We start from the raw sequence: 12,778 nt of genomic DNA on the forward strand, positions 1-12,778 counted from the left end.
GACAGCCTAATTGGACTAGGGTGCTGTTAGTGGAGATAAAAAGTAGATAGAGTGAAGATGTGTTTAGGAGACTATGATTTAGATAAGGTGGTGAGGGAGAGGTGGGTTTCAGATTTTGTCACTGAAGATTTTGGTGAAATTCATTCAGATGGGGAAAAATGAAAAAACACATTTGTGAGAAATAACTTAGGTTTTTTTACAATCTTTTCTTTAAATTTAGAAAATTAAATTTAATGGGGTGACATTGAACAATAAGAGTACATAGGTTTCAGGTAAACACCTCTATAGCACTTGAACTGTTGATTGTGCTGTGTGTTCATCACCCAAAATCAAATAATTTTCCATCACTGTATATTTTTTTCCTCTATATTCCCCATGCCCACCCCCCCATGGTAACCACATCACTTATATCTATGTCCATGAGTCTTAGTTTTATATACTACCTATGTGTGAGATCAAATAATTCTTAGTTTTTTCTAATTTATTCATTTCACTCAGTATAATGCTTTCAAGGTCCATCTATGTTGTCATAAATAGCAATATGTCATCATTGTTTTTTGGCTGATTAGTACTGCATTATATATATGCACCCCATCTTCTTTATCCTCTATCGAGGAACACTTTGGTTGTTTCATGTCTTGACAACTGTGAATAATTCTGCATTGAAAATGGGGGTACATGAGTCTTTGTGTACTAAAGTTTCAAATTTTTTTGGTAGGTACTCAGTAGAGGATTTCTGGATCATATGGTAGTTCTATTCTTAATTTTTTTTAGGAACCACCATACTTTCTTACATAATGGCTGTACCAATTTATATTCCCACCAGCAGTGAATAAAGGTTCTTTTATTCCACAACCTCTCTAACACTTGTTATTATCTGTGTTGATCACAAACAATCTAACAGGTATGAGTGGCATCTCATTGGGATTTTGATTTACATTTCTCTAATAGCTAGTGAAGATGAGCATCTTTTAATATATTTATATTTTTTGGCCATTTGTATGTCCTTTTAAGAGAAGTGTCAGTTCAGATCCTCTTCCCATTTTGAATTGGAATGTTTGCTTGTTTGCTGCTGAGCTTTGTGAGTTCTTTATATAATATATTGTGGATATTAACCCCTTATCAAATTATTGTTTGTACATATTATTTTCCATTTGGTTGGCAAGCTTTTTGTTTTGTTGTTGGTTTCTTTTGCTGTGTAGAAACTTTTTAGTTTAATATAGTCCCATGCATTTATATTTACCTTTACTTTCCTTGATTTTGGAGTCAAATTTATAAAATATTTTCTACTGCCAAGGTCCATGAGTTTAGTACCTATGTTTTCTTCTATGTAATTTATTTATATAATTACATTGTATGTCATAGGCAGCAAGCGCTAGGATTTCCTTAACAATGCCATTGTTATACTTGTTTGTAGAAGTGACAATAGAGAGATATTGACTTAAAAATTGAGTTTAACAATTAACAAAACTACCTCTAAGAGACAGTTCTGAATGACATAACTTGGAAGAAGTAAACAAAAGATATTCTATTTTTAGAGATCTATGGCTGTATTTATGGATATCGAGAGATCCCATTTGAAGGACAGAGCATTTTGTTAAATACTGTTTCTCTTCTGAATTTTCCCACCAACTTCAGAAACCAGACTTGGATTCCAACTCTTGAGCTTGTGAGATAAGAAGTTACCAGAGTTTTCTTCTCTTCTCTTTTCTTTTTTTTATGTGAGAGGTTGAGAGGCAGAGACAGACTCCCATATGTGCCCCAACTGGGATCCACCCAGCAAGCCTACTAGGGGGTGATGTTCTGCCCATCTGGGGCCGTTGCTCCATTGCTCAGGAACAGAGCCATTTTAGTGCCTGAGGCAAGGCCATGGAACCATCCTCAGTGCCTGCAGCCAACTCACATAAAACACTTGAGCTATGGCTCCGGGAGCAAAAGACAGAGAGTGAAAGAGAGAGGGGGGGAGGAGGAGTGGAGAAGCAGATGGTTGCTTCTCCTGTGTGCCCTGACCAGGAATCAAACCCGGGACTTCAACATGCCAGGCTGATGCTACACCACTGAGCCAGCGGATCAGGATGTTACCAGATTTTTCAAACTAACTTTATTTTTAAAGTGCTAAAGAAAATTGTGTTACCACAGAGACCTACAACAATGTGATAATGTAAACCACACAAATAGGGGAAAGTCTTCATTCAACATCTGGTCCTGTTTGGGGGTAGGTATGAGTTTGACTTAAGTTGATTGTCTTGATGAACCTAGAAATAATATCTTCCTTTATCAATAAAGAGTTTAATATATATTTAAATTGTTGGATTGAAACTCCTTTGGATTGAAAAAATGTCTACAAAGAATTTTTGTTTGATGAGTAAATTTATTGTAATATATAAAGTAAACTTCAGGAAAACTATTTCACATCATGCAAGAAACCTCTTTGGCATTTTCCTGGAGACATATGGTGGTCCCTACTAACCATATAATCTAGTAATTTCTTTACAACTTAACAGAGGTTGCCAAAATTTGGCATCTGATAACATTCTAAATCATAAGGGCTCTTCAGAAAGAGTTCTTCCCTTTTAAGTTCTTATAGAATGCATTAGGAATGTAATAGCAATTTAGAGCAAGGGTCAGCAGACTTTTTCTGTAAAGAAACAGATAGTAAATATTTTGGGACCATATAGTTACTGTTACTACTACTCAACTCCACTGTTGTAGTATAAAAGTTGCCATAAAAATTCTTAAACCAGGGTGACGTCAGAGAAATGGTGCCATGAGGAGCTCAACCAACAAATCTCCCTAAAATTTCAACAAGTTCATCAACCAGAGACAGAAAAATCTATCCTTGGTGCATATGGAAGTTTCACACACTGAAGGTGAAGGTAGGATCCAGTGAAAAATTGACTAAATATATAATCAACCCTAAAAGAAATAAGTCAGACAAAGAAACACTCTGCCTTCCTCACTAACCTGAGCAAAGGCTGCTTTCACTTGGAACTGAGAGTTGGGGGGGGGGGAAGCTAAGGGTGTGTAGGAAGCTAGGCTGTGGCACGAACGTTTGTTCAAGCTGAGGAAAGAGTGTGCCTGTGGTGGGTCAGCCCATGTGAGTGGCCGCATGCCCCGAGCAAACGCCCACACACCACAAACAACCTGGCTGCCCAAGCACCGGGAGAAACCCAGCTGCCTGCGCGCGCCATGAACAACTGCCCGCATGCAAGCAACCACCCATGCCACGAGCAGCAGCTGCCAGCGGTGCGCGGAGCGTGCCAAAGTGAACTTTCCTATGCCCGAGCTTCTCTAGGCGGGTGGGGCGCCTCACCCTGCCATTCAAGCTAACAATCAAGCATCGGGGGAGGGGCACACGGGCAGCTTGCAGTCCTTTCTGGAGCAATTCAGTGGATCCAATCGATGAAATTAGCTTAACCCACAGGCTAATCACCTCCCAACTGACCTATGTGGTTCTAATTGACAAGATCTCTCTCAGTTCAGCAATCCAAGACAAGAGGTGTGATATTTTTTAATGCCTATTGCTAAAGGGGTGGGGTAACCTCTGATTGGCAGAGCTTTCAAACTCAGGGATATACACTAAAAAGAGGGACTTGGCTGATGTTAAGACCTCCTGTACTGCAGGCAGTGACTAGGGCATCTTCTTCCCAGCCATAGCAGGTTATAAAGTGCAGAAAACCTGGGGAGAGTGGTCCCACAGAGTGCTAGGCATGCTGAACAGGCCTGGAAGCTCATAGAATGTCACCTTGAGAGAAACTGGCTCCCAGCCCCACCTGATTATGCTGGCAGCTCTGACTGCCAGAGCCTTACCCAGAGCCCTGCATTGAGTGGGGATAGAGAGGGGATTTGCCAGCTCTTTGAGCTTCTTACTCCCCAGACAGAGGCAGCGGCAGCCTCATAGCTGGATCATCAGGCTGCTAATTCAGGAATGAGAGACTAGGAGAGAGGCTCCGGGAAAATGGACTCTCTCATTGTTGGAGCCTGCAAACGCTAACAAGCCTTGACTACGAACGAGACTGAAGCCAAATATATGACATTGCTGTAGAGTCTCTCAACTTCAAATCCCTACCTAAGTGTGCCACAGTGGCAGAGCCTGGGGTACAGAGTCATCGACCAGGAAGAGGGAGAGGAAAGAAAAAGGATGAAGAAGTTAACCTCTCAAAATCAAGAAAAATCCACAGACTTTATAATTTGTTCCACTATTTTTTTGTTTCCTTCATCTTCTTGCCTTTATTACTATTATTTCTATTTCCTCCACCTTGGTCCTTTTATTCTCTGCCTGTCTTACTCTTTCCTCTTCTTGAACTACACTACCCATAAGTGTTACATTTTATTTCTTTTCTTCTTCCTTACTCTCCATGAGGGTTACACTCCAAAACCCTTAACTCTCTCTCTTTTTGTTTTTTTCTTTTTTCTTCCTTTTCTTTTCCCCTTTTCCTTATTTCTCCTGTTCTATTAGTTTCTTCTTTTCTCCTTTTCCTCTCATTCAATCCTCAATCACGAACAAATTATTTAATTTGGGACTCAAGTTTTTTTCTTTTTGTGGCATTCTGGGTGCTTTTTACTTCAGTTTTTAACTCATTAGCATTCCTCCCAACCCAGGATCTCCATTCTATTCAGTCTTTGCTCCACTTAATACAATAGTTTCTTTGTTTTGTTTTTTTTCCTTTTTCCTGTTTCCCTCTTATCCCTCTCATTATATCTCTTAGTTGACCATCACTTACAAGCAAATCATTTTATACTTAACCCATATTTTTTCCTTTTTTGCATGTTGTGGGTCCCTACTTCTTTTTTTGCCCTTGAACACTTCCCCCCAAATCAGGCCCTTCGTTATAAGCAGATTTTGTTCCATTTAGCATAATATAATTCACAGTTCATCATGATATTTTCCTAAGGAGGAGGGGAGAGGAGGGGAAGAGAAGAAAGAAAAGGGGAGGAAAATAATAAATTATTGTTTTTTTTCCAAATTTTTTCCATTTTTTTTACTTTTTATTTTTATTAATTCTCATTAGTCCTATCAACAAGACCACGCTCAGATGCCATTAAGAAAAATGAAATCAAATATTATGGATACAAAAGATATAGAAGTAAAACGGATAGATGTGGAAAAATCTATGGAGAAAAAATTTAATATATTGAAAACCTTGGAGCTAAATGACAGAGAATTTAAAATAGAAATCCTAAAAATACCCAGACATATAAAAGAAAACACAGAAAGGCAATTTGGGGAACTCAGAAAACAACTCAACAAACACAAACAATATATTTCCAAGGAAATTGAAACTATAAAAACAAATCAAACAGAGATAAAAAACTCAATTCACAAGACAAAAAATGAGGTAACAAGTTTAGCTAATAGAACAGGCCAGATAGAAGGTAAGATTAGTGAAATAGAAGATAAGCAACTTCAGGCACAACAAAGAGAAGAAGAGAGAGACTCAAAAATTAAAAAAAATGAGAAAGCCCTACAGGAATTGTCTGACTCCATCAAAAAGAATAACATAAGAATAATAGGTATATCAGAGGAAGAAGAGAGAGAAAATGGAATGGAGAATATATTCAAACAAATAATAGATGAGAACTTCTCAAGCCTGTGGAAAAAACTGAAGCCTCAAATTCAAGAAGCAAAGAGAACACCGAGTTTTTTTATCCACAACAAACCTAATCCAAGGTACATCATAATGAAAATGGCACAAACCAACGACAAAAAAAAATTTTCAAGGCAGCTAGGGAAAATAAGAATATATCATATAAAGGAAGGCCTATTAGATTATCATCTGATTTTTCAGCAGAAACTCTACAAACTAGAAGAGAGTGGACCCCAATATTTAAAGCCCTGAAAGAGAACTTTCAGCCAAGAATACTATACCCATCAAAGCTATCCTTCAAATATGAAGGAGAAATAAAAACATTCACAAATACAGAAAACATGAGGGAATTTATCATCAGAAAACCCTGACTCCAGGAAATATTAAGGGGGTTTTCCAACCAGATTCAAAGAACAAAACAAAACTACAAGTAAAAGCTCCACCAAGAACTCAATAAAACCAAATTTAAACTGTGACATCAAAAGCAAATAAAGGGGGAGATGACGGAGATTAACAGTAGCAAAGGATGATGAAGTGCAGAAACACTCATAAGATAGGGTACTACAGTGAATATGGTAGGTACCCATTTCATTACTTAATGGTAACCACTCTTGAAAAAACCACCACAGAAGCACATGACTTAAAAAAGTTAGCAAAAAAGGAAAGAAGTATGGAATACAAACAAACAAAAACGAATGACAGAAAAACAAAAAAGAAGAATCAAACAAGATACAAAACTAACAGAAAGCAATTTATAAAATGGCAATAGAGAACCCACAAGTGTCAATAATACATTAAATGTAAATGGATTAAACTCAACAATAAAAAGACACAGAGTAGCAGAATGGATTAAAAAAGAAAATCCAACTGTATGCTGTCTACAAGAAACACATCTAAGCTAAAAGGATAAAAACAAATTCAAAGTGAAAGGTTGGAAAACAATACTCCAAGCAAATAACATCGAAAAAAAAAGGAGGTATAGCAATACTCATATCTCATAATGCTGACTACAAGACAGAAAAAGTACTCAGAGACAAAAATGGTCATTTCATAGTGGCTAAGGGGACACTGAATGAAGAAGACATAACAATCCTTAATATATATGCACCAAACCAAGGAGCACCAAAATATATAAGACAGCTACTTATTGACCTAAAAACAAAAACTGACAAAAATACAATCATACTTGCAGACCTCAATACACTGCTGATGGCTCTAGATTGGTCATCCAAACAGAGAATCAATAAAGATATATTAGGCTTAAATGAAACACTAGAGCACCTGGATATGATAGACATCTACAGAACACTTCATCCCAAAGCGACAGAGTATACATTTTTCTCCAGTGTACATGGAACATTCTCAAGAATTGACCATATGTTGGGCCAAAAACTAACATTAGCAAATTCAGAAAAATTGAAATTGTACTAAGCATATTTTCCGATCATAAAGCCTTGAAACTAGAACTCAACTGCAAAAAAGAGGGGAAAACCCCACAAAAATGTGGACACTAAACAACATACTTTTAAAAAATGAATGGGTCAAAGAAGAAATAAGCGCATAGATCAAAAGATATATACAGATAAATGAAAATGACAATATGACATATCAGAATCTATGGGATGCAGCAAAAGCAGTGATAAGAGGGAAGTTCATATCACTTCAGGCCTATATGAACAAAGAAGAGAGAGCCCAAGTGAACCACTTAACTTCACACCTTAAGGAACTAGAAAAAGAAGAACAAAGACAACCCAAAACCAGCCGAAGAAAGGAAATAATAAAAATCAGAGCAGAAATAAATGAAATAAAGAACAGAAAAATTATAGAAAAAATTAATAAAACAAGGATCTGTTTCTTTGAAAAGATCAACAAAATTGACAAATCCTTGGCAAGACTCACCAAGGAAAAAGAGAAAGGAGTCATATAAACAAAATCCAAAATGAAAGAGGAGAAATCACCACAGACATCATAGATATACAAAGAATTATTGTAGAATACTACAAAAAACTATATGCCACCAAATTCAACAATCTAGAAGAAATGGATAATTTCATAGAACAATGCACCCTTCCTAGACTGAGTCATGAAGAAGCAGAAAGCCTAAACAGACCAATTAGCAGGGAAGAAATAGAAAAAACTATTAAAAACCTCCCCCCAAATAAAAGTCCGGGCCCAGACGGTTACACTAGTAAATTCTATCAAACATTCAAAGAAGACTTGGTTCCTATTCTACTGAAAGTCTTCTAAAAAATTGAAGAAGAAGCAATACTTCCAAACACATTTTATGAGGCCAACATAACCCTCTTACCAAAACCTGGCAACGATGGCACAAAAAAAGAAAACTGCAGACCAATATCTCTAATGAATACAGATGCTAAAATACTAAACAAAATACTGGCAAATTGAATACAACAACATATTAAAAAAACAATACATCATGGTCAAGTGGGATTCATCGCAGAATCTCAAGGATGGTTCAACATATGTAAAATGGTTAACGTAATACACCATATCAACAAAACAAAGAACAAAAATCACATGATCTTATCAATAGATGCAGAAAAGGCATTTGATAAAATACAACACAACTTTATGTTTAAGACACTCAACAAAATGGGTATAGAAGAAAAATATCTCAACATTATAAAGGCCATATATGATAATTCATCAGCCAACATCATATTAAATGGCATAAAACTGAGGACTCTACCCCTTAGTAACAAGACAGGGTTGTCCACCCTCTCCACTCTAATTTAATGTGGTACTAGAGGTTCTATCCAGAGCAATCAGACAAGACTTAGAAATAAAAGGCATCCATATCGGAAAAGAAGAAGGAAAGGTATCACTTTTTGCAGATGATATAATCCTATACATCGAAAACCCCAAAGATTCCACAAAGAGATTACTAGAAATAATTAACCAATATAGCAAGGTTGCAGAATACAAAATTAACATACAAAAGTCCATAGCCTTTCTATATGCCAACAATGAAATATTAGAAAACTAACTAAAAAAATAATCCCCTTCACAATTGCAACGACAATAAAAAAATACCTTGGAATAAACATAACAAAGAATGTAAAGGACCTATATAACAAAAACTGCAAATTATTGTAAGGGAAATCGAAAAAGATACAATGAGATGGAAAAATATTCCTTGTTCTTCGATAGGAAAAATAAATATAATCAAAATGGCCATATTACCCAAAGCAATTTATAAATTTAACTCAATTCCCATCAAAATTCCTATGACATTCTTTAAAGAAATGGAACAAAAAATCATCAGATTTATATGGAACTATAAAAACCCTCGAATAGCCAAAGCAATCCTAAGTTAAAAGAATGAAGCTGGGGGCATTATAATACCTGACTTCAAATTATATTATAGGGCCACGACAATCAAAACAGCATGGTATTGGCAGAAAAATAAACTCTCAGATCAATGGAACAGAATAGAAAGTCCAGAAATAAAACCACATATATATGGTCAAATAATTTTTGATAAAGGGGCCAATAACACACAATGGAGAAAAGAAAGCCTCTTCAACAAATGGTGCTGGGAAAACTGGAAAACCATAAGCAAAAGAATGAAACTCGACTACAGCTTGTCCCCTGTACTAAAATTAATTCAAAATGGATCAAAGACCTAATATAAGACCTGAAACAATAAAGTACATAGAAGAAGACATAGGTACTAAACTCATGGACCTGGGTTTTAAAGAGCACTTTATGAATTTGACTCCAAAGGCAAGAGGAGTGAAGGCAAAGATAAATGAATGGGACTACATCAGACTAAGAAGTTTTTGCTCAGCAAGAGAACCTGACAACAAAATAAACAAACAGCCAACAAATGGGAAATGATATTTTCAAACAACAGCTCAGATAAGGGCCTAATATCCAAAATTTACAAAGAACTCATAAAACTCAACAACAAACAAACAAACAATCCAATAAAAAAATGGGAAGAGGACATGAACAGACACTGCTCCCAGGAAGAAATACAAATGGCCAACAGATATATGAAAAGATGCTCATCTTCATTAGTTATTAGAGAAATGCAAATCAAAACTGCAATGAGATACCACCTCACATCTGTTAGATTAGCTATTATCAACAAGACAGGTAATAGCAAATGCTGGAGAGGTTGTGGAGAAAAAGGAACCCTTATTCACTGTTGGTGGGACTGTAAAGTAGTACAACTATTATGGAAGAAAGTATGGTGGTTCCTCAAAAAACTGAAAATAGAACTACCTTATGACCCAGCAGTCCCTCTACTGGGTATATACCTCCAAAACTCAGAAACATTGATACGTAGAGACACATGCAGCCCTACGTTCATTGCAGCATTGTTCAAAGTGGCCAAGACATGGAAACAACCAAAAAGCCCTTCAATAGAAGACTGGTTAAAGAAGATGTGGCACATATACACTATGGAATACTACTCAGCCATAAGAAATGATGACATCGGATCATTTACAACAAAATGGTGGGATCTTGATAACATTATACGGAGTGAAATTAGTAAATCAGAAAAAAGCAAGAACTACATGATTCCATACATTGGTGGGACATAAAAACGAGATTAAGAGACATGGACAAGAGTGTGGTGGTTACCGGGGATGGGGGGAGGGGAGGCACGAGAGGGGAGGAGGTAGAGGGGAGGGGGGAGGGGAAGGGGCACAAAGAAAACTAGATAGAAGGTGATGGAGGACATTCTGACTTTGGGTGATGGGTATGCAACATAATTGAATGACAAGATAACCTGGACATGTTTTCTTTAAATATATGTACCCTGATCTATTGATTTCACCCCATTAACATTAATAAAAAGTCAACATTATAAAAAAAATAAACATAATATAAAATAACAGAATAAAAAAAATTCTTAAACCAATAGGTATGGCTGGGTTTCACTAAAATTTTCTTTATAGACACCAAAATTTGAATTTTATATAATTTATACATGTCATGAAATACTAATGTAGAAAAAATTCAAATCAGTTAAAAACCAAAAGTGCATTCAAGTCTTAGGACATTACAAAAACAGGTGCCAGAGAGAAGACAAATATACAGTTGCCCTTCTTTTACCTTCATCTGGTAGAAACACAAATTTCCAGTTACAGGATATATACTGCCACATTCTCAAGTTACCTGGGGAGTTCTGAGGTGAGGAACAGGGTGAACAGCGAGGAGAAAAGCTGTATCCAGGGTGGAAAGCAGCTTGTAGGGGAGCGTAGGACATAATTTCTTCTTCAAAGAGACTGCAAAGTAAAACAAATAAACAAACAAAAAACATTAGTTCTCTTTCTATGAGAGAATTCATGATTTGGGATAATAGCAGTTACTGTTCTCACAAAGCAACAAAAACACTTACGTTCTGATATAGTATTAAAAGGATAGGCATATTCCAGCATGCCAATTCTCAGTGTTATTTTATTTTATTTTTTTGGTGTAATTTTAAACCTATTTAATCCTACAACAAAGTATCCATCAAGTACTATTTTTAATCTTGGTAGCTGATCTGTAAATATAAAGAAAGGAATGGTAGCAGCCACAGAAACCTCTACAACAAATTGTGAGTGTTTCAGTCTTGGCTGTCGTAAATGAGAACTGACCAGGACAGCTTTTCCAGATGCCTTTCCAGAATTCTTTCAGGCTTAGCCTCTTACCTTAGCAAAATAACTAGATCTGCATCACAGGACAACTTTTCAAGCCCATGATTACCCTCAGTTCGAATGTAATGAATTTTCTCCCTAGAAAAATGTAGGAAAGATAACGAGTTATATACCAACACATAAGCTAAGAAATGAATCCTTTTCTTACCTGTTTTTTCTCCTCCAATGTGTCTGAACAGTGATGTCCTATTTAGTGGTCAGTGTATTTCCTGGTATTTTAAGCTTATATTGGAAGTTCTCATGATGTTCGACAAGGAATACTCACACAGGGACAAAAGCTAAGGAGCACAACAAAGGTCAATCCTTAAATAGTTATAACAATGCAAAGTGGAGTTGGGCAAGGAGGGCTCCTGTAGGACTATTGTGGGCTCATGATATCTTTGGAGTCAAGAAAAGAAAGAGTGAGCGTGTGTGTCTTGAGAAACCTTATGTCTGATGAAAAATGTATAAGTATAGTTGGCTCAGAGAGAATATGACACATGGGAGTTCCCCAGGTTGGTCTAAGCACAGGGCTAAATTCTCTCTGATCATGCATTCTGACCCCTTTTTACAATCTCCACTTCCAACCTGGCAATTTATTCCAATAAGTCTATGGATAAATAGCATTTATTTTAATCAAATGAACTTTGTAATTAGCTTCTCTGATATTTAAATACTCAAATATTATAAACACTATAGCCAAAATTCATTTCATTGCATGCATGCTTTAAAGAATTAAAAAAAAATTTTTTTCTTGAAGTGATATAGCATAAATCTGAGAAGCCTTAGGGATCAATTTTTAAAAATATTTAACTTTAAAAAATTTATTTTGCATGTTGGAATCCTAAAGCCCAATGTAATGGTGTTAGGAGGTTAAGCCTTCAGGATGTGATTAGGTCATAAAGGCAGAGCTCTTGTGTATGATGAAATTAGTGAGTGCCCTAGTCCCTTCTTCCATGTGAGGATATAAGAAGTCTGTAATCTGGAAGAGGGCCTCATTCTGATTATGGTAGCACCCTGATCTTGAACTTTCAGTCTCTAGACTGTGAGCTGTGAGTTTCTACTGTTTATAAACCACCCAGTCTGTGGTATTTTGTAATGGCAAGCCCAAAAGGACTAAGACAGACATTATTGTCCACTGATCTTCAGAAGCATCACACCTGGATATCTTCTAAGACACCCCTGCAAAGTCCAGGAGAGAAATGATAAGGATCCAAATATTGGTCATGGTAGACAGAAGAGAATAAAAGGGATAGAAGAGAAAAAGTGAGGATGTAATTGTTTGGATGTGGAGATGAAGTTAGAGGAAGAAATTGGGATAATGGGCAATTTGGAGGGTGTTGGTTCCGAATTTACATAGGTCAAAACACAGGGAAAAAAGATGTCAACGAGGGAGACTATAAAGGGCAAAGACTGTAATTGACATAATCTGGCAGGATTAATAAGGATTTGAATAGCAAAGAGCTTATTTTCCAATGTTGGTGCTTTACTGAGGAAATCATACAAAGTAGAGTTTACAGTAGTCAAACATATTCA

The 12,778-nt window shown here is 36.4% G+C and overlaps 1 protein-coding gene across 2 annotated transcripts in view; it reads right to left on the reverse strand.

Annotated features, from left to right (window-relative positions):
* HECW1 (HECT, C2 and WW domain containing E3 ubiquitin protein ligase 1) overlaps positions 1–12,778 on the reverse strand; it is a 592,171-nt gene that overhangs the window by 101,761 nt on the left and 477,632 nt on the right. For both annotated transcript variants that reach the window (XM_066272070.1, XM_066272071.1), the window contains 2 exons: positions 11,258–11,341; positions 10,740–10,849 (listed from right to left, as the gene is read on the reverse strand). In XM_066272070.1, the coding sequence (XP_066128167.1) occupies positions 10,740–10,849; positions 11,258–11,341 (194 nt within the window). The remainder of the gene's footprint in view (positions 1–10,739; positions 10,850–11,257; positions 11,342–12,778) is intronic.

The sequence above is a fragment of the Saccopteryx bilineata genome, chromosome 4, assembly GCF_036850765.1.
Source record: "Saccopteryx bilineata isolate mSacBil1 chromosome 4, mSacBil1_pri_phased_curated, whole genome shotgun sequence".
Lineage (NCBI taxonomy): Eukaryota > Metazoa > Chordata > Mammalia > Chiroptera > Emballonuridae > Saccopteryx > Saccopteryx bilineata.